The sequence below is a fragment of the Myotis daubentonii genome, chromosome 1, assembly GCF_963259705.1.
Source record: "Myotis daubentonii chromosome 1, mMyoDau2.1, whole genome shotgun sequence".
NCBI lineage: Eukaryota > Metazoa > Chordata > Mammalia > Chiroptera > Vespertilionidae > Myotis > Myotis daubentonii.
Window position 1 is genome coordinate 56,583,593 of NC_081840.1, and position 23,390 is coordinate 56,606,982.

General features: G+C 38.3%; 1 protein-coding gene across 10 annotated transcripts in view; it reads left to right on the forward strand.

The window, feature by feature from the left end:
• Nucleotides 1-16,442, forward strand: part of ATOSA (atos homolog A) — an 83,014-nt gene extending 66,572 nt beyond the window's left edge. For 6 of the 10 annotated variants that reach the window (XM_059700884.1, XM_059700874.1, XM_059700827.1 and 3 more), the window contains 6 exons: nucleotides 139-218; nucleotides 895-1,003; nucleotides 4,468-4,626; nucleotides 10,309-10,377; nucleotides 12,648-12,844; nucleotides 15,871-16,442. In XM_059700884.1, coding sequence (XP_059556867.1) covers nucleotides 139-218; nucleotides 895-1,003; nucleotides 4,468-4,626; nucleotides 10,309-10,377; nucleotides 12,648-12,844; nucleotides 15,871-16,024 — 768 coding nt within the window. In that variant the 3' untranslated portion in view covers nucleotides 16,025-16,442. Of the gene's footprint in view, nucleotides 1-138; nucleotides 219-894; nucleotides 1,004-1,191; nucleotides 1,390-4,467; nucleotides 4,627-10,308; nucleotides 10,473-12,647; nucleotides 12,845-15,870 lie in introns of those variants that run through there. The other 4 variants (XM_059700845.1, XM_059700855.1, XR_009453452.1 and 1 more) reach the window with 3 other exon arrangements.
• Nucleotides 16,443-23,390: the final 6,948 nt, after the last annotated feature.

The window sequence follows — 23,390 nt, forward strand, 5'->3', positions numbered from 1 at the left end:
ATCTTAAGTAAGCTGTTTTGGGAGAAAGTTTATTATTTTTAAGATACAGTTAGCTTTCATTTGTTAAGTATTGTCAATTCAAGAAAAAATTATAGTCTTTTTTTTTTTAAATTTCACAAATGATTACTTTGACCTTAGGTTCCTCAAAGAAAGACACAATCAGGCTGCTTTGATCTGGATTCTTCATTACCGCATCTGAAAAGCTTATCATCTAGAAGGTATTTACCTTAAAATTCATTTGTGTATATGAAATAGTATTACACAAAATTCTGACCTTTTACAATTAATAATGTTGGCTCTAAAAATCACAAATTTAACAGAAATCTTTTTCAATTGGTTATCATTTTCAATGTGATGTCACACATACAGTTATTAAGGATGAGTTAGGGAGAAATTAATACTACATAAACAAATCTTTAGCATTGGTTTTAACATTTAAGTGGGTTTGTATATTTCCAGTCATTCACCTCCTCTTTTGCCTTACACTCATTTGCAAAAAGCCTCAGCATTTGTTCCAAGTTGGCATATAATACTGTCATTCTTTTGTCAGATAATTTTGCCTTTGTATTTTCATTTTTCACTGAAAACAAAAACTGATATAGGAGACTGCATTATTATATATCTCCAGCAGATGCCACTATGTGATATGTTATAAATTCCACCATGAAAACTTCCAGGATGTTATATATATTCTTTATAAAATATTATAACAATGATTATAAAATCTAATCAAGAATGTTAAGCTAGATATTTAACATCTTAAAATTTGGTAAAATTAATTTTTATTATGGTAGTTTAAGTAAAATTAATCATATTATCTTAATTTAATGCAAAAGTAAATTAGAAAATATTGTGGTTAATATATCCATTTGCTTTTTTTTTTTTTTTTATTAGTCCCCGGCCCTGTTTAAACATTGAAGGTGACCCAGAAATTCATGAAAAACCATTTCTGAGTTCTAGTGCTCCACCTATAACAAGTCTTAGTCTCCTAGGAAATTTTGAGGTAATGTTTTTTTTTAAAAAACTATTTTAGAGTTGAAGTTTCTTAAGCTAGATCCAGGGTATAATTTATGTCATTTGTTTATGAAAGGGAAATAAATAAATGGGTTGTATTTTTCCAAAGCCTGGAAATTACCTTTCTTTCCCCCCCCCCTTTTTTTTTCCCTTTCCCCTCTTCCCTTTCCTTTTCAGGAGAAGTGGATTTGAGAGAATTGTTAGCTGTGACATCTTAGAATTGGGTAGCTTGTAGAGGAGACAGAGGACTTAGATGCGATCAGGTTGGATCGAGGTATCTGTGACTCTAGCTGCAGGATAGACTTGACTCACCTTCTTACCTGGTGCACTTGGCTCTGGGACCCAGGAAGGATGATGGTGAACTGATAGCAGCCCCTTCATGACCAGTGAGGTTGGCTTTTAAAATCAAATGGTTCTTTGTACTATATTTGCAATTTCTCTGTAAACCTAAATCTGTTCTTAAAACATGAAGTTTTTTTTAAATCAAATGGTTAAAGGTCTCTGGTACATGTGCTGCTTTATTTAGTATGGATATTTCTACTTGGGACCATGTGTATTATTATGGATTTAGTTGTCGTTAATTAGAAAACCACCTTCAACATGAACCTGTTAATGACATTTTAAAAGTTACTTTAATTGATGAATTTTTATGGGAAAATAACTTAAGATTTGTATTTTTAATTTAAATAGCTTATCATTTATGGTGCTTTGATATATTAACAGTATTGCTTTATTCAAGATCATTTTTTAATATTGAGGCTATCTTTCAAACTTTTAGTAGCAACAGAAACTATGTTTCATGGTAACTTGATCAATCTCTTTTCCATGTCACTGCCCAAGGCATCAGTTCAGAGATATTGATCTCAATATTCTTCTTTGTCATCAGTTTAAAATTATATAAGGTCATTGTAAGGCTTAGGCCTCTGCAATCTTTGTACAGTAATCCAAGAACATTTATGAGAGGGAAAAGAGATTTTTGATAAGTGAAAACCTTAAGAAAGAGAAGATGGTTAAAAGGTCAGTAAACTGGTCTTCTCACACGATTCTATGCAGATAATGCATACATTTTCACGTGACTTAAGTAGAAAAACAGAGAAGTTCTGAAACTGTCCAACTCATAGGTCCTCTTTAATTTATAATGAATTAGGTGCTCTCTCCAATAAATCACTGATGATATATAGACAGATAGAGATTATTTTCTTTCTTTCTTTCTTTCTTTCTTTCTTTCTTTCTTTCTTTCTTTCTTTAGTTCTTTTGCTTAGTGCATTTGAACTTGGCAATTTTAAAAAGAGGGAGAGGATAGACAAATTACTGAACTGACACATTGGTCTTGTTTCATGAAATAGGGCAAAGCCTTACCCTGCAAAGTTGTTGAGGGGAATCTGGATGTTTTTATATTATTTGTGGGGCTTTAGGTGGAGTCTAGAAACACATTGGCCCAAAGTAATACCCAAGTAGAAGACTGTGTATTTATTTCTGAGGCTAGTAGTTTCTTTTTCTTGCTATCATTTGGAATGTTCTATCTGATAAGGGGCTAATATCCAAAATATATAAGAACTCATACAACTCTATAGCAAAAATAATTTTTGATTAAAGTTTTCTACTCCAGCCCTACCTGGTTTGGCTCAGTGGATAGAGCATTAGCCTGTGGACTGAGGGTGGTGGTGGTCAGGGGTTTCTTTTACTGACCATTATTAGTTATCCATATTGTCCTGTGCATCAAGAGTTGATTCCTTTTTATTGCTATTATATGATATAGCACAGTATGTTTATTGATTCACCTAATTGTAGACATTTGGACCATTTCCAGTTTTTGGCTATTACAGATAAAGCTGCTGTAAATATTCATGTTTCTGTGCTAACATAAATTTTCATTTTGCTTGGGTAACTACCTAGGAATGGAATGTCTGGATAGTATGGTAGGTGTATGTTTAACTTTTAAAGAAACTGCCAAACTGTTTTGCAAAATAGCTATACCATTTTTAATTCCCACCAGCAATGTATGACAATTCTAGTTCCTCCACATCCTTGCCAATGTTTGCAATGGTCAGGTTTTTTTGTTATTGTTGCTTTTTAAACATCCAAGGCTGTGTTTAAATGAGTTTCCTTAAGGCCAAACTGTATGTTCTACATTTGCGTTCCATGAAATTCTCTTATATCCTTTTACTTTATTTTTCAATTACAGTTCACATTCAACATTATTCTGTCTTAGTTGCAAGTGCACAGCATAGTGGTTAGACCAGGGGTGGGCAAACTCTTTGACTCGAGGGCCACAATGGGTTCTTAAACTGGACCAGAGGGCCGGAACAAAAGCATGGATGGAGTGTTTGTGTGAACTAATATAAATTCAAAGTAAACATCATTACATAAAAGGGTACCGTCTTTTTTTTTTTTTTTTTTTAGTTTTATTCATTTCAAATTCCAGCCCGCGGGCCGTAGTTTGCCCACGGCTGGGTTAGACAGTCACATTCTTTACAAAGTGTTCCTCCCAATATTTCCAGTACCCACCTGACACCGTACATGGTTATTACAATGTTATTGACTCATATCCTAGGCCAGTGATGGCGAGCCTATGACACGCGTGTCAGACGTGACACGTGAACTCATTTTTTTGGTTGATTTTTCTTTGTTAAATGGCATTTAAATATATAAAATAAATATCAAAAATATAAGTCTTTGTTTTACTATGGTTGCAAATATAAAAAAATTTCTATATGTGACACGGCACCAGAGTTAAGTTAGGGTTTTTCAAAATGCTGACATGCCGAGCTCAAAAGGTTCGCCATCACTGTCCTAGGCTGTCTATTACCTGCCCATGACTCTTTTGTAGCTACCATTTGTACTTCTTAATCCCTTCACCTTTTCCATCCATCCCCCAACTCCCCTCTCCTCTGGCAACTATCAGTCTGTGCTCTGTATCTATGAGTCTATTTATTTTGTTTGTTCATTAATTTTGTTCTTTAGATTCCACATGTAAGTGAAATCATATGGGTATTTCAACGGTCAGTCTTTTTATTTTAGCCATTCTAGTGTGTGTGTAGTGCTTTTGAACTGTAGGTTTTGTTGTTTTTAGAGAGAGTGGAAAGGAGGGAGAGGGGCTCTGTGAGGATTAACAAAATTTCTGATATCATACCTACTTTGGTAGAGTTTTGATTTGTTTATTTACAGAAATAAGAATAACATTGAACAATTAGGTCTAACGGTGAAATTCAAAGATAGTTCAGCATGGGTTGGAATAGTGAGAGGAGGCAAACTTGGTAGCATGGTAGAAGATCGATGGGAGAGGGGTTAATTTCAGGTCAGGTGAACATTAGAAATGAGGGCATGGCAATGGTAGCAACCACTTTTCTCGTGCCAGAAGGCATAGTAATGTATTTCTTTAAATAGAAGGCAAAATGAATGTGTTGTGTTAACTTTTAAAATTTATATCTTAAGAATTATTTTGTCTTCTAGGAATCCGTCTTGAACTATCGTTTAGATCCTCTTGGCATTCTTGACGGTTTTACGGCCGAGGTAGGGGCCAGTGGTGTCTTCTGCCCCACACATTTGCTGCTTCCGGTAGAAGTGTCATTCTACAGTGTCTCCGATGACAATGCTCCCTCTCCTTACATGGCAAGTATTTTTTAAATTGCCTTTTTCTGCTAAACTTTACCAACTTAATGACAGATGTCTTTAAGTTTAAAGAGATTGAGGACTGCTTTGGTGCAATGGTTGAAAATATAAAGTATTTCCTAAGAGAAAATTGAAGGCTGAATAGAGACTAATTAATATACCAACCAACATGTTACCTCACAACTTCTTTCTGAGCTAGCTCCAATAATAGATATCTTCTTTTGCATTTGACAGTGGTGCTGACATTTTACTTGTTTCTGTGTGATTTGAAAAAAAAAGATAAAAATTTGATTAGTGACACTATCATTCCATGTCTTGCTGGGTTCACACAAATTCTCAAGTGCTTACTGTGCACACTGCTCCCACAAGGGTTGCCTTCACATGTGATCCTCATCTCAGTAGAGTTTAGGGGAAGGCACGGTAACCTAAGGCTTCTGCAGGGCCCTTTTACCCACTTTGTCCTGTTTGGTTCGTCTTTGGACCATTTTATTCTAATCCTAAGGTCCTTTAGAATATTAGTTATTCTGACTGACTGCTAATGTTTTACTGGAGAGTAAGATAGCTCAGGGGAATTAGAGCAGAGTATTGAGCCTTCCAGTCCTGTGATTTCATCTTTTCCGTTTTTTATTCCAGTGCATTGAGCATAAACTAAGCCTTCAACTGCAGAAATGATACCAAGCCCTGGAGTATGATTAGTATCAGCCATTTTCCAAAACACAGAGAGCGGGAAGCAATGCAAGTCCATACAAGTTTACAGAGATGGTGTCCAATAGGGAGTCAGAGCTGGGTTTTCAGTTCGGTCTTCCTTTGAGAAATATATATCTATATACCTATATGTGTATATATCTATATATCTATATCTATATCTATATCTATATCTATATCTATATCTATATCTATATCTATATCATCTATATCTATATCTATATCTATCTCTATATCTATATCTTGCCATAGGCATAGAAATATACAGCTCTGGTCTTGCCCCTCTAATGTCCTCACTACCACCTGGCTCCATTGCTTCCTCTCCCCCATCTTTTAGATTTTCAAGGACATTAATAATAGTGTCTTTTGTTATTAATAAAAGTTGTGGAAAGGGAATTCTACATAATCAAGAAACAACAGAGGAAGGGAAGTTTTACTTTTTTTTAGAAGCCTAAATGTAGCCTACTCACTATTGGCTCAGTGAAGCTTTATTCCATTCTAAGTGTGAAAATTTTAGTCAAGATCCTGATCCACGTTTCATACTTCAATAGAAAAAGCATACTGGTGTCTGCCCATTTATTCAGTTTTCTTTTCCCAATAATATTTACACTTGCGGATCATAACCCTAATGATGCACAACATTGGTTATTATGAAAAGTGAGGTCCACTCTTTGACAAACCGTTATCCCATAAGCCACCTGTTAGTCATTTACTACGGAAACAGGTATCCACTTTTCCAGTATAATTTTGAAAAAAAATAACTCGTAATTTGGGTTAATTAATATAATGGAATGCCATTGAAATAAGGTCAATATTAGGATAAAAGTGCATAATACTGGAATGCTTACAATATTATAATATAATTGTGACAATGTCCATTTTGCTTTACCAGGGCATCAAGAAGTCTCTTCAGTTTAGCATATTCTACTGAATATACATAGTGACAGAGAATTGAAAGATAGGGTCGAAAATACTGTAATCTGTCACTGGGGCACAGAGTCCTGATAACCATTAGGATGGCAGAGGAATAAGATAAAAGAGTGAATTGGCTAAACATTAGCTCAAATAAATATATTTGAGTGAAATTCATGAGCAAGAGGTCATTTGCACTATGCTTTAAAAAAGCACAACAGCATTAACCCTTGGCCTTGGTTGACATTTTAAAAATGAAGGATTAAGAGATAAAGGATTAAGAGATTTCTGTCTTTAAAAAGTACACACAAATGATTACAGATCTTGAGAGTTTAAATCAGGTTATTGAGTTAGTCTATTCTTAAAGAATTCTGATTTGCTTTTTTCTGATAATATTCTTCAATAAACTTTCCATTGTGTAATTTTTTGTCAGATTATTCATTAGAAATGGGTTCCCTTTGCAGCAAATGATGCAGTCCAAATCTTAGACCACAGATCTTTCCTACTATAAATTAATAAAATTACTGTTCTTCAGGGAATTGGTAATTCCATCTGTTTTCAGAGTACTGATTATGTTTTGATAAGATAATACATATAACAGATCAGCAGAGTTGAGACGCCAAACTCCTATTTGTTACTCTAATAATAACCTTGGAACCTCACATTACAAATTACACAAATGACTCACAAAGATAAATGTTTGGCCCAGAAATTTTTGCCTTTACGGTATAGAAATGGTATTGGACTTTTCAATAAGTAATTCCTTAAAAATTAACTCAAAGCTATGTAATATCTCTCTCCAATTGGGTGTCAGTGGTAAAAATGTTCTTCGAGTGTTGTATAATATTACAACTTTTCACAGTTTAAAAACTATTGCTTAGTGGAACCAAGCAGAAAGGTCTAGAGCAGGTGTGCCAGTACCAAATTCAAGTTATAACTTGTTTTATGTCATATTAACAGGGTCATATGTTATTTTCTCCTATTTGTAAGTATCCAAATTAAGATAAACTTCTTTCTGTTTTACTTAGATTTGTATATTTTCTATTAAACAATAATTTGAGAATAAGTTTTTGTATAAGATTTGACCTACTTCATTTAGCTTAACCTTTCTATTCCATCCTAAAATGCCAGAAGTACAGCAACTTTTTCTTCATATAAATATCGATATGCTGACCAATTAAATAATAACTTAAATAATAATAGAATTCCAAATAATTTCTCCATTTCTTTCTAATTCCTAATTTGCCAACACCATACTGGCTTAGAAATTGTGAAGTTTTGCCCTGGCCAGTGTGGCTCAGTTGGTTGGGCATCATCCTATGCACCAAAAGGTTGCCATTCAATTCGCAGTCAGGGCACAGGCCCTGGTTGTGGCTGGATCTCTGGTGGGGTGAGTGCAGGAGGGAGCCTATCAATGTTTCTCTCTCTCTCCCTCTCCCTCTGCCTCAAAAAAAAATCACTGAAAAATCTTGTTAAAAAAAGAAATCGTAAAGTGTTGCTTTAAACCTGAAAGTTTTGGTTGTTTTTTTTTTTAAATTCTATATTCTTGACATGCTTCTCCCTTCCGGAAGCATGCCTGTGCCTCTCCCTTCCCCCATTCTTTCCTCTTAGGCATGTATCTCCTAAAATCTAAGGGTTCCTAGAAGACTTGGAACCAGGGGAGCAATGGGCAACGACTGCTCGTCTCAGGCTAACCCCCTGAACCTGTCTCCAAGGTCCTCTTTGTTGCTTCTTCTATTCTAAGCCCTTCCTTGTTTCACTGTCCCCCAGCTTTAACAAACTTACTCTCAAAATGAAAAAATAACCTATATTATTTCTTTATAAATTAATTTTGTTACTGTTACCATGTTCTGAAAACTGTTATAATTGTATTAAAGGAAATAAATATAGGCTTTATTAGTAGTTTTTGAGTTACCAGTTTCCCTTTACTTATTTAAGGTAGGGTGGCACGGAAGAACAGTAATGTATTACCTGTAGCAATGTGATTGTAAAGGTGGCTATATTTATATATTGTTTACCGTTTTCCCCTAGAACTAGGAAGAAGATGCTATAGCATTTTTCATATAGAGCAGATTGTAAGAGAGAACATGTTTAAAGCTTCATTGCTGTTTTGGTTAGGGATACAATTTGTTGATACTCTTGTTTTCATGTTTCAAATGGCCATATATAAATCACATTTGTCAAGAGCCACGTTTCTTCTCAGTGCCCATTTTCACAAACATTTTCCAATATTAACATGTTAACTTAACAGTCCAATCTCAAGTGCTGTTCACTTAGAGTTGTGATATTTCCATATTGGAGTCTGCTTTTTCCTTTTACCTTGTCCACTCCTTTTTACTCTCCCCTCCCCCGCCCCCACCTTGGCCTGTCTTTCAAACACATGGATGTTGCCTGATGGGACAGTCCTGTTTTATATTCAGTTTTACATAAGGTTGGCGTATTTTGGTGTGCACAACATAAAAAGATAGGATATAAAATGGAGAGAATGCAATTATTCTACATAACTACTCAAAACTGTTAGCCTGGTGAAAACAAATGAATTAGCATTCTTCTCTTAAAGCCATCTGAGAATTAAGTATCACAATCACTGCCTGTCATTTGGTTATCCTGGTTATCTGGACATTTTCACACATTCAATCAGAGCTTCCCTTGTATTAATTGGTACTTCTTTCCCATTTGAGGACTGCTGCAATGATTAGAACATCCTTCTCAGGAAACTTCATTATATAGCACAGCAGTGCTTTTCATACATGAATGTGTGCATGATATCATCTGGGAAATCTGGTTAAAATGCAGAGTTGATTTGGTAGGTCTAGGGCAGTGATGGTGAACCTTTTGAGCTCTGCATGTCAGCATTTTGAAAAACCCTAATTTAACTCTTGTGCCATGTCACATATAGAAATTTTTTGATATTTGCAACCATAGTAAAACAAAGATTTATATTTTTGATATTTATTTTATATATTTAAATGCCATTTAACAAAGAAAAATCAACCAAAAAAATGAGTTCGCGTGTCACCTCTGACATGTGTATCATAGGTTTGCCATCACCGGTCTAGGGAGAAGCCAGTAATTCTGCATTTCTAACAAGTCCACAGGTGATAAAGATAATGCTGGTCTGTCTCTAATCCATATGACTAAAGAACTGAGTGCATTTTTGGCCAAGACTTAGATCCTTCCATATTCCTGACTTTTTATATGTCCAAAGATCAATAAATTATTTTGCTTCATTTCCCTCTTCCCACATGATACAAGGGTATAATCCTATATCCCCTCCCTTTATCCTTTTTAGTTAAGGAACTTCTTACTTTTGTATCCTATATCTTAATAGAAATGTCAAACAGTATGGTGTTATGTAACTGTTATTTACTTGGTATATTTGTTATCCTATATAATAAAAGGGTAATATGCAAATTGACCCTAACGGCAGAACAACCAGAACAACCGCTGGACCAGTCACTATGAGGCTCACTGACCACCTCAGTCCCTTTCCCCAGCTGGCAGGCTCTAATCACCTGATGGTGAACGGTGATCCAGGGTTGAGTGGCAGGGGATGTGGACGGCACCAGGCCAAGGCCCCCACCCCACTGGTGGCCCCACACACAGAGGGTAGAGGCAGGGCTGGTGATTGGGTGGGAACAGCTGACCTCTCGGTCCCTTTCCCCAGCCATCAGGCACTGATCAACCGATGGCGAATTGGGAACTGGGAGTGGTGGCGGGGGGGCGGGCCGGCTGTGGGAAACCGGGGAAGATGGCCCTGATCACAGGCCAGGCCTAGGGACTGTACCCATGCACTAATTTCGTGCGCCAGACCTCTAGTTTATTATATATTTGATGTTACATATTATTTGTTGCAACATCTGCAAGAAGAACAGTAAATTGTTTTCATACCAGTGGTACTCTCACTATTTCATACTATAGAATTATCTGTTAATGCAATGTGAATTTTTTTCCATACAAATAGAATTCTGAAATTTTAGTAATTACATTATTTATTATTATTATTTTAGTCTTTTGTATACATATGCATCAGTTTGTACTCAATTTGTCTTCTTTTATTTCAAGGGTGTGATTACTTTAGAGTCCCTTGGTAAAAGGGGTTATCGAGTACCTCCTTCAGGAACAATACAAGTGGTATGTGTTTTATAGCCTACAATTGCAATAATCATTCTCTCACATACATGTAGAACTTAGCCCTTTCTCCTGCTACTGCTGCTGCAACGACCTTGGTAAGTAACAGTGGGCTGCAGCTTTGTTTGGAGTTTCCCTGCTCTGCCCCAGGAGTGACCCTTTGGGCCTCCATAAAAGGAAAGCATTAATAAGCTAATCAAGGTGAATGCATTAAAAAAATAGTATACGACAGTTCACATAACTTCAATAGGGCTATTCTAATATATTCAGAAGCTAGCATTACCAGTGCCTTCTATTTAAAATAGTAAGCCAGATTGAGATCAACCTACTCAAAAGGAGACCCCAAATATTAGACCCCAGGAAAACTTAGGGAATAAAATTACATATCCCTAGGGTAACAATTCCTACATTGATCTAATGAGAATGTAGTCTGGCAGATGTCGGGGCAGAGAAGGCATATTTCCTTTCGGTCTAGGTGTTGATCTAATTTGGGTCCAGGAGAACTGTTCCGGCCCAGAGCAGTCCTTCCGCATCCTTGGTCTGAGGTTCTCGTAAGAGTAGTTAGATAATTAGATGTCAAGGCCACCCTGCCACTGAGTGCATCTCCAAGTCAGACCCGGGATCATCTTGAAAGCCCCGGAGTCTATTTATTACAGAGTTGGCCCTTGCAGACTAAAAAGAGTCTCTTTGATATTTGTCAATTACACCTCAATAAAGCTAAAATTTAAAAAAGAAAAAAAAAGAGCCCAGTGAGTTCCTCACACTTAGGATCTGGTGTAATCCAACAAGCCTTTTTATGACCTTTGGCTTCGGCGGGATTGGTGCTCACCAGACCACTTTTACTCATCACCCTTGTTCCACTACAGCCAAGGAGTCTATACCTTTGTTTATTGCATATCACACAGGAATTAAACAGGACTATGCAATATGTATGTGTGTGTAGATATTGCAATATTGAGGAAGAATCACTGCATATTAAAGTAAGATGTTTATGTTGAATAGAAATCTTGAACTAAAAGAATGATACTCAGTTCTCTTGCCTCTGGCTGTGTAGAGCATATGCAAGTGTGAGTCACTGGAAAGCTAGCTGTCAGTTGTCAAAATAATGAGGCATAAACACAAAGGCAGCACAGTCGCCTCTTGTTTGAGGACTGCCAACTTCAATGGTTAATTTTAAATATGAAATTTAGGTATATCTTTAATTTCTTACATAGTTTGATTATATATAAACATGGTTTGAACTCCTGGCTTGCTAGTTGTGTGGTTTGTTGAATGTATTCGCCTTAAATCTTAAGACTCACTAGATTTTTAAAAATTGGATCATAATATTGATATATTTCTCATTTTGATTCAGTGAGTGATGTCCAGTGCCACGGATGAGCTTCAGAAAGCATGGGCACCAAGTTACCTATTGATGTGTTGGTAATTTGGTTAAAGTCAGATCAGCAGCTTGGGATTTTGTTTATAAATCAGCATTTAAAAAAATAATATTCCTTTGATTATTCATAGTCAAGTGTCAATTGAATTTAATTCAATCTTCACCAAGGATACATATTTTGGTCTATTTATGATATTGATGATTTTAAAAAGTGTTACTGCAGTTTTTGAAATGAATCCAACTATGAGAACATGAAGTTTTATTTAGCTTACTTGATAACTAATAATAATGAACTTTATTCTCTAAGTTTGGAAGCATTTCAAATAAGAAAAAGTCTCTTTTTTGAGAACATATTTTAAATTTTATAATAAATATATGTACCTAAAACACCAAGATGTCGACCTTTATCAAGCTTTTATTTTTTTAAAGAATTCTATTTACTCACTATGAAAATAGGAGGAAAATTAAAATTGCATTTTGGGAAATTTGCAGTTGGCACACTGTAATGAAACTAATGTTTGAAATAAATGAGCTGGATTATTTTAATTCATTGAGGATATATTTTGCATAATCTAGTGGAGTAATTTATTAAAATTTGAATAAGGAGTAAAAGTTATGTATTGTCGATTAATATAAAATTTGTGACAAATTTTTTATTTGCTTTAGTATTTTATATTATTGTTATATAAATAATACAAATTGAACCATTTTTTTAAAAAAATTGAATATCAGTTCATAAACTTCTGAAATTTTATTAGCTTTAGTCTCCAAAACTGAATTATATTCACTGGCATTAATTTATTACTTAAAATCTTTTTTATTATTGGCATAACCATTTTGAGTCAAATCAACAAATCACTGTTTTTAAAAAAGAATTTCTGTATTGTTTCTTCAGACCTTATTTAATCCCAATAAGACTGTGGTGAAGATGTTTGTTGTGATATATGACTTACGAGATATGCCAGCCAATCATCAGACATTCCTACGACAAAGGACTTTTTCTGTACCAGTTAAACAAGAAATGAAGAGAAGTGTTAATAAAGAGAACATCCGTCATACAGAACGGTTATTACGCTACCTCATACATCTGAGGTAATATTTAAAATGAAAATAAAAATGTTACTTTAGAAGAACAACTGAAATGTTTAGTTTATTTTAAAAACTGTCACTCTAATTAGACCAGTGCCCCTTGGGATTTGCTTAACTTGCAAACTTTGATGATATGGCAGGATGCAGAAAACACATGGCACATCTTCTTGCAGTCATTATTACTTCCTGAATGGGAGGAGTTTTCATTTCTAGCTGTATGCAGAATGTTTTATATCAAAACAAATGCTGATAAATCTGGGACAGTGAGACACATTTTCTAAACCAACACTGTCCAATCCTATATAATAAAAGCCTAATATGCTAAGTGTTCAACCGTTCGACCATTTGACCGGTGGCTGTGACGTGCACTGATCACCAGGGAGCTGACGCTCCAACTGGTAGGTTAGCTTGCTGCTGGGGTCTGGCTGATCAGGACTGGGTGAGACTGGCCGGACACACCCTGGAGCCCTCCCACGATCCCTCCCCTGCCCAATCGTGCACCGATGGGGTCCCTAGGCCTGGCCTGCTCCCTCTTGCAATCCGGGACCCCTCAGGGGATGTTAGCCAGTTTCAGCCCGATCCCCACAGGCCAGGCCAAGGGATCCCACCGGTGCACCGGGACTCGAGTAGAATTATAATGAGCCATATATGCAGTTATATATTTTCTAGTAGCTACATTAAAAAAATTAAGAAAAAGGAAAGATTAATATATTTCATTTAACCCAATATATCCAAATATAATTTGAGTAATCAGTATACCCAGTAAGTATTATGACTGAGATATTTTATATTCTCTATTATTTATTATTATAAATATAAATAATACTGAAGTATTTATATTCTTCATTTATACTGAATACTTAAAATCAAGTATGTATTAACACTAACAGCACAATGCAGTTCACACTAGCCCTATTTCAAGTGTGCAGTTAGCCACATGTGCCTAGTGGTCGTTGTATTCAACAGGGAAGTTCTTAACCTTCATTCATTCATTCCATGAATATGTGCTAGGCATGCTTCTAGGCACTGGAAACAGTTGTGACAAATCTCCGTTCTCACTGAACTTATATTCTAGTGATTCCATTAGAAATACATTTTCCTCTCACAGCTAGAGGTTGTGAGAAAGCACTGTTTGCCCTTGAGGTCCAGGTTGCCAGCAACCTAGAGTAAGGCTTTCAGACCTGAAATCCTAGGATAGCTCTCAGGATTAATGAGCAAGTCTATTGGTTAAGAGAGAGCTCAATAGCCTTTTGCCTGTAACGTTATTCCTGTTATTTTTCTGATGCCATTCATACCAAGTCCTCAATCATATCAGTGACAGAAATTCATCTTCGTTTAACTTCTTATTCCAAGAGCCCTATTCATCAGGAGAAGGCATCTTTCATCCAGGGCCGAGGCAGAGGCAGAGAACCTCTTTAATCTGTTACTGATGGTGACCACTCACTATCTTTCAATAAATTTGCCTTGTGGTGAGCTAGTGTGAATAAGGAGTCAGCTGTACACTTAAGTCCCACACTTGAAAATGTCTGTTAAGTTAATTGGTCACCCCCCAACCCCCATAACACTGCTTGCTTCATGGGAAATGTGCAAATTGTGGGAATGAAAAACATACCAGAACAGACTTGGAAGACTTTTAAAAAGAGAAATCGTATAAAATAGCAGACTATACGAATAGCTCCCAGCCTGGTCTAGGGAAAGAGTCAACTCTCTTTAAACTTCCATTTGAGACCATTTCTCTTGAAGTGTTAACAACCATACCAACATTTACTAAAATAAAATTCAACTACCCCAGCTTTTATAATCCCTACCTAATGATTAGATACTTTAAATGCTGTAAAGAAACCTCTTTGCAAAGTGTGATATAGTTCCCAAAACTCATCATGTTCTCCTTCAGACTGAAATAATGAAAACCTTCACAGAGAGGAAAAGAGACGGTCAAAGAGGTCTGCTTTAAAATATATTGCTGACCGCCAGATTATTCTGCTAATTTAGGAATAAAACCACAAATCCAGAGAGTATTTCTGCTATTCAAAGGGAAAACCAGAGAAGTTAGCACTAAAAGCTGTGTTTGACTATCTGCCAGATAAGTTTATATGATTTAAGATTCTAGTGCCTTGTGTTATGCTATAAATATTAATTAGCAGGGGATAGAAACTGTTCTGTATGCAGTTTTGGTAACCATTTTCATTTCACTGATAACTTTTTAAATGATTTTTAATGGCTAGGCTTTATTTAGGTAGCCACTACTAATGGTTGCAGTCCTTTCTCATCCCATGATTGTCCTCAAAACTTGGTTATTTTAGCTGAAGACTTTTTATTTTTTTTAACAGGTTTCTTTTTTTTTTATTGATTTTTTACAGAGAGGAAGGGAGAGAGATAGAGAGTTAGAAACATCGATGAGAGAGAAACATCGATCAGCTGCCTCCTGCACATCTCCTACTGGGGATGTGCCCGCAACCCAGGTACATGCCCTTGACCGGAATCGAACCTGGGACCTTTCAATCCGCAGGCCGACGCTCTATTCACTGAGCCAAACCGGTTTCGGCTGAAGACTTTTTAAGTATGGGATCAATGTGAATGTACTCAAAATTGTGGGAGCATAAGTTGTGTGAAATGGATCAATCTGTGTGGCTAGGAGATGCCTGAGCTGCAAAGCCCAAATGTAGTATAATTGGCTGATGTGAACTGAAACGACCCTGTAGGTGAGAAAGGTGCTTGGGATGTAGTGTCAGGGCTGAAAGGCAGGAGTGAATGTGCCAGATTTACAGTAGGAGGCATCTCTGGCATTGTATGGGGGAAAGGGGAGTATGAAGTGTTTAGGGAATAGTAAGAGAGAGGCACTTAAATAGCAGCACAGGCTTTGCCAATATAAGACAACATCTTGTTAAAAAGTTACTATTGATAACGTGGCAAGACTAATTCTTCTTACCTTTAAAATTTAATTATTCAGGTTTTTTCTATGTTTTGTTTTGCTTTAACGACTTATTCCCTAAATGATGCACCCTTTTGTTTGTGTGGGTTTTTTTTAGGTTCCAGAGTTCTAAATCTGGAAAGATCTACCTCCATAGAGATGTCCGGCTCCTGTTCTCTAGAAAGTCAATGGAAGTTGATAGCGGTGCTGCATATGAACTCAAATCTTACACTGAATCGCCAACAAACCCTCAGTTTTCACCAAGATGTTGATAAGAAGTGACAATTTGAAGTATTTGCTCAGTACGCCAGTTTGAAAGTAAAAATTAGCATAGAACGGAGTGTACCAAATTAACAACCAGGAGAGTGGGTCCTCTCCTGTTATCCTGGACCAGTTTTCATTAAAGGATTCCTGGAATGAGATCCACATATTCCAAGTAGACTGGAAACACTCATGTCCTAAGCCTTTTTGTACTGTTGAAACCACTTCATGGGACATGTTGCAATAGCAAAACCCCCGTTAGATTAGTGTTTACACATTTTACTTCTCAGTTATTTAATATTTAATGTTTTCCTTAATACTCAAGTGATGTTTGTCTCTAGTGTTCTAATGTAGCACAAATCCTATGTAAAATCATACTATGTATTTTTGACGTTAATGTTGAAATCTAAAATATATGCACAAGTCTTTGATTTTGTGTGATGTGTTTTAAGTATTATTCATTTAAGTTACTGAAAACTTAATGAAATGAGAATGAAATGTTGAGCTTCTTTAAGGTTAACGCACTATGCAAGCATGTGTAGTTTTTATATCCCCCAGGTTCAGTTTTTAAAACACCCCTTTCACGTTGCTGTCTCACACGGTAGTCCTTTAACATTCTGTATTGGCAGTGTAGTGCAGACTAAGCTGCACATTCCCTTTGCAAGTTCAGATTATCATGCCCATTCATATTCCTCCTAGAATCCCTTATCCTCAAAACAGTTCTATTTTTCCTTAATCACTACTACAGAGCCTTTGCATTAAATTGCTGCCCCATGCTAGATAACTTTTGCAAATGGTTAAAAGAGTATGTACTTTGAAAACAAATTAGTATTTATATTGTAAATATATGTAAAAAACAAAGAACCGTGTATTTGGCTTTTATTTTTAGCTGAGACATATATGTGATTGAGTGCATTTCTGATAGCCATCAGATCCTTTCCATTCTAACTTTACTGACAAGAGGAGAGGGGGAGATGTCTTAAGCCTTGTCCCAACTTACTTTCTTATTCAGGGACACAATGAAAGACATTTGGCAACTGGGAAAACCACGGAACAAGGGAATTTGAATCCATCACAAGCCTTATCTCCGTTCCCCTTAGAAAGAAGAGTGGTCTTACTTTATTTTATTTTAAATATATATTTTTATTGATTTCAGAGAGGAAGGGAGAGGGAGATAGAAACATCAATGATGAGAAAGAATCATTGATAGGTTGCCTCCTACATGCTCCCTACTGGGGAATCCAGCCTGCATCCCAGGCATGTGCCCTGACTGGGAATCGAACTGTGACCTCCTGGTTCATAGGTCCATGCTCAACCACTGAGCCACTCTGGCTGGGAAAGAAGAGTGGTTTTAGATGTTTGTGTATGGACAGTGGGCAACAGCATATCACACAACAAGGCACAAATACTGGGACAAAGCTGCAAGAGTGGGTTAGAAAATAGGTACCACTTAAGTATGCCAGACCCAAGAGTTCTGGGCGTCTAGAACCTGGTGAGCATTCTGGAATTTGAGAGACTAGAAGGTCTTTAGTTTGGAAACCGGCTAATGGGCAGACTCTTCAAGAGAATCTAGACAGGTGATGAGTGTGGGTTGGCCAGCAAGAAGCCTCTTATAAATTTATTTTAAAACACCAGAAGAGAAAGGGCTGTTTGTATTTTATAAAAGTAAGAACACAATGTTTTCATGGCACACATTTATAAAGACTTATCTCAATCATCAGGCTGGATGGAAATAACATGAGATTGGGACCCAAAAGGTTTGGATTGTAATCCTACCTCTCATGGGACTGACTCCAAGAATCCTCTAAGCCTTCTGTGTCTGTGTGATTGAGAAGATGGGGTGATATTTCTAGTACATGGCTTTCCACCTTTTCTGGGCATATTTCAAAAAATTTTCAAGAAGATGATTGAAGCATCTGGGCGCATCTTGTGCTCTTCCTGACAAGCTTGTGCAAGGGAAATGTGCTCACGTTTTGTTGCTCTACTTCTTAGGGTCTTCTTTGCCCATGCTGTTCTTCCCAGTGAGGAGTGGTCCCCCAGCACTGTCTGCTCTCACTTGTCCTGGTACTAGATCTACCTTAATGGTTCTTTTCCATCCTTTGGCTATAGGCGGAGATTTTGCTGCACTTTCTGCATCACTCCTCTTTGTATTCTCAGATTATGTCAGTCGATTGAGTGTTGCCATGCAGGTAAAGACACCAGCAGACAACCCACAGTGCTACTACCTATGGTAGATAATAGAGATTTCCTCATTTCAAGTTCACTTGGCAGTTTTACAGACTAACAAAATGGGTCATAACTAATACCTTTAAAAAGGAACTCCAGAATTTCTTACTAGAAGAGAATGGAAAATATTAATAAGTTATGCAGTGGGGATTGGCTGGGAGGCACTCACCAGGAAAATCCCTCCTCCTGCCATTTCCCCCACCATCTGTCATTCCCACAAGGTTAAAGAAAGGAAACAATTTCTCCTTCCAAAACTTCATCCTTGGGATCTCCACTCTTCCTTAAATTGTTTTGTGAATGAAGCAGTGATTCTTTTTAAAATTTCAATTTAAAAACTTACTTAATACATGTTTACTATAAAACTTTTCATCTATAATAATAAAAGCATACTATGCTAATGTTACCGGATGTCCTTCAGGAGAACCTTCCAGATGAAGCCAGGGCTTCAAGGGAAGCCCGGGTCCGGGGCCTGCTGGCGGCCAGAGGAAGGAAGGCCTACTCTTGCACGAATTTTGTGCATCGGGTCTCTAATCCTATCTAATAAAAGAGAAAAGGTAATTAGCCGTACCTCCGCTACCCTTCCCATTGGCTAATCAGGGTGATATGCAAATTAACTGCCAGCCAAGATGGCGGCCGGCAGCCAGGCAGCTTGAAGCGAACATGAGGCTTGCTTGCTTCAGTGACGGAGGACTCCAACGTTCCCCGCCTGCTGCTGCCGGCCTCTGAGCTTGCAGTTTGAAACATTGTTACAAATATAGAAGCTAAACAAAACCTCAGAAACCTGCTTTCAGCCAGCCGGGATCTCAGAGCTGGAGTTGGAACAGTTTTTTCGATTATAGAACCCAAACAAACCAGATACCTGCTTTCAGCAGCCAATGCCTAAGAGCTGGAGCCAAGCCTCAGAGCTAAAGCTGGCCCAGAATAAAAAAGAAAAAAGAAAAAAAGGAGCGGTTAGGAGCTTCAGTCACCCGCCAGCCTGAAAACAGCCCTCAGCCCCTCACCCAGACTGGCCAGGCACCCCAGTGGGGACCCCCACCCTGAAGGGTGTGTGACCAGCTGCAAACAGCCATCATCCCCTCATCCAGGCTGGCCAGGCACCCCAGTGGGGACCCCCACCCTGATCCGGGACACCCTTCAGGGCAAACCAGCCAGCCCCCACCCGTGCACCAGGCCTCTATCCTATATAGTAAAAGGGTAATATGCCTCCCAGCACCAGGATCAGCGGAGCCGCGAGGCCTCCCAGCACCAGGATCAGCGTGACAGGGGGCAGCGCCCAAACCCCCTGATCGCCCTGCGGCTCTGTGTGTGACAGGGTGTGGCGCCCCAACCCCTCCCCACCACAGGCCCTGCTCTGTGTGTGATGGGGTAGAGCCATAACCTCCTGATCGGCCCTGCCCTGAGTGTGACAGTGGCAGCGCCCCAACCCCCTATCAGCCCTGCTCTGTGAGTGACAGGGGGAAGCTCCTCAACCCCCTGATCGGCCCTGCTCTGTGTGTGACGGGGGGAGCTCCCCAAACCCCTGATCAACCCTGCTCTGTGCGTGACAGGGGGTGGCGCTGCAACCCCCCAATCGGCCCTACCCTGAGTGTGACTGAGGGTGGCATCGCAACCTCCGGATCCGCCCTGCTCTGTGCATGACGGGGTGGCGCCCCAACTCCCCAATCGGCCCTGCTCTGAGCCCGACCAGGGGCTGCACCTAGGGATTGGGCCTGCCCTCTGCCACCTGGGAGCAGGCCTAAGCCAGCAGGTCGTTATCCCCCTAGGGGTCCCAGACTACGAGAGGTCACAGGCCGGGCTGAGGGACCCTCCCTCCCCCCCGAGTGCACAAATTTTTGTGCACCGGGCCTCTAGTACTATATAATTATATAAACAAACTGTGAAAGTCCCTCCCTCTGCCTTCTAGCTATCACTGTTCAGAGATGGTCACTGTTAAAATTTAGGTATATGACTCCATAAGGTCTACTAGACTTCAGAACAAACACAGTATCAGTCTAGATGAGCAACAGGCTTTTCATCACGGTAGGAACTCACCCTAAATCCCTAAGAATATTGGAGCCAGTCCATTCTACTACACCTTGAATTATCTGTCAGAAATATTTGTCTTAAACTTGGACACTGTGGGTAGAAGAAGAAAACATGAATGCCCACTATGTGCCAGGCACTGTAAGCAATTTATATTTATTTAATACTGACAGTCATACTTTAGAGACAGTGTGGATATATTCTAGTGAGAGAAAAGGAGCTTGAAGAGCTTGCCCAAGATCTCCCACTAAGCAGAAGAGCCTGGATTCAAACTACGTTAAAGCTTCCCCCCCCTCCCCCAACTCTACTACACTGTATTTTGCATTTTTGTATTTTTACTTATAATTATGGCCTGGCATTAAAATATACTTTTCATCAATATTCTTGGAAATAAAGTTTATAATTTGCTTTGTGATAGGTGAGATATATAATAAGACAATGCCCATTCATCATTGGGGTGGGGGGGGGGGGAATGAGTTTTAAAAAGACTTTAGGAAGGAATATCCTAAAGCAACTCAGGTGCCATTCAACTTAGTTTACTGTCAGGAGACATGCAAATGTGGTTGAGGAAAGTTTTAGAAACACATTGTGACAAATACTTTATGAGACTTTAAAGGTTTAAAGCTTTAAAAATCTCTTCCAAACCCCACAGCTCATCGCTCTTTTTAATTCATTCAACATTTTCCTGTTCTACCCTTTCCAATTCATATAAAGGTCTGCCTCTCACTAAATCCCTAGAGAGGTGGCATCCTCCACTTTCTCGGTTCTACTTCCAACACTTACCTTGTTGAAACAAGTCTTTTTACAGTTTTCTGACCTGCTTATTTAGGTAAGTTTCCCCAGGCTTTGCTCACAGAAGTCACCATTTATCCTCAGGGGTTTTGGCATTCTGTATCTCACTTGGATTCCCTGAGTTGATCTTCTAGTCTCTTCCTATATATTCCTTTCATTAAAATCGTGTTCTGTTCTTGGTATTTGCAATATCAGCAATGATGCAGGTGGACTTTCCTCTCTCAGAAGTTTGAGGAATGGATGGGTAGGACATGATCTCATCTCCTTTACTCAAATTTCTACCAACCAAACCTCAAAAGGACCCCTGATCTTTTTAAAGGCGTTTATACACACCTACCAAGTACTCAGCCCGAAAAATCTTTTGTGCATGTACACATCAGAATCACCAGGGGGAGCTTTGGTTAAACATCAATTCTTGGACCTGGCCCCAGACCTAATGAGAATCTCTGTCAATAAGATTTCTCAGTGATTCTAATCCCAGTGGCTAATTTAGTCAATTAAATTTAAATAAAAATTAAAATTCAGTTCCTCAGTTGCATTATATCTCAAATGATCAGTAGTCATATGTAGCTATTGACTACCGTATTGGATAGCACAGATATAGAATATTCCCATCATCACAGAAAGCACTGTGGACAGCACTGATCTAGAATATAGAGATGACAACTGAAGCTATGAGGATATACAGTCATCACCTGGAGAGTGAAAAACAAGAAGAGAAAGGATTCCCAGAACAGAATTGTTAGAATGTTTTCTATTAAGAGGCAAGTAGAGACTCAACAAAGGAGAAAGAATGGCCAGAGTCAGTCAAGGGAGTGACATAATCTTAATGACTTTTATATTAAACACATTAGCTATAGGTCCAGAATAGGATGGAGGCTGGAATAAGAGTAGAGGCAGCACACTGTTTTTTCTTTCTTTTTTTTTTCTTTCTTTTTTTAACATTTAAGTATTGGGCTTTATTCAGTGCTTTTTTTGAATCTATTAAAATGCTTCATAAAGTTTTTCTCCTTTAATTAATTAGAAAATTGCATAAAATACATATTAATGTTAACCATCCCAGCATACATGAATAAACTACATTAGTTGACACACACAAAAAAGAAGGAAAGGCCAGAGAATAGGAGAGTGGAATCCTAGAAGTCAAGAGAAGAAATTTTAAAGAAACAGGATGTTGATGATCAGTGTGCAATTTTAAACATGAAGGTTGATGGTTGATAATATAGAGGGGTTTTACTTGGAGAAGCCCCTGATCACCGGGTCACCTCCTGCCCCTGAGGGCTCCCGGACTGTGACGGGGGTAGGCTGGGCTGAGGGACCCCTCTCCAGTGCATGAATTTTCATGCACCAGGCCTCTAGTTTATCAATAAAAATACAATTGTTAGATGCTTCAATTAGCCTAACTAGTACATTCTCTTTTCTCCCTCTAGTTCTGCATAAAAGGAAGGCAATTTAAATATCGACCAGCTGCCTCCTGCATGCATCCTACTGGGAATCGAGCCCACAAAGCTGGCATGTGCCCTGACTGAGAATCAAACTGGTGGCCTCTTAGTTCATGAATCAATGGTCAACAACTGAGCCACGCTGGCTGGGCAAGGAAGGAAATTTTTAGTAGGTTACTTTGTGAATATGGAATGAGAATACTTATTTGATCTTACAAAGTTTCTCAGCTGATACACCTTATGGTGTTGGCTGCTGGTGAAGTCAGACTGGACCTTGGTTCAGCAACCTCAGTTCTTGAGTTCTAGCTAAGAAAGAATTCACAGCCAAGGTTCATGCTACAAGACAGTGACGGCGAACCTATGACACGCATGTCAGAGGTGACACGCGAACTCATTTTTTTGGTTGATTTTTCTTTGTTAAATGGCATTTAAATATATAAAATAAATATCAAAAATATAAGTCTTTGTTTTACCATGGTTGCAAATATCAAAAAATTTCTATATGTGACACGGCACCAGAGTTAAGTTAGGGTTTTTCAAAATGCTGACAGGCTGAGCTCAAAAGGTTCGCCATCACTGCTATTAGAGAAAGTTTTTTTAGAAGTCACAGATGTAGAAGAAGTGAGCAGAAGAAGAAATAGCCTCAGGAAACAAGTTACAGAGGGGGAAAAAGGAGCTCTTGGAGCTTAGGAGAGAGAAGGGTAAAGGCAATGCACCTGGGGGGGAGGGGGGACACAGGAGGGGGAGGGGAAAGGATATGCTCTTGAGAGGGAGATCCCTTTTAAGCAGCGGTTCTCAACCTGTGGGTCGTGACCCCTTTGGGGGTCAAACGACCCTTTCACAGGGGTCGCCTAAGACCATCGGAAAACACATATATAATTACATATTGTTTTTG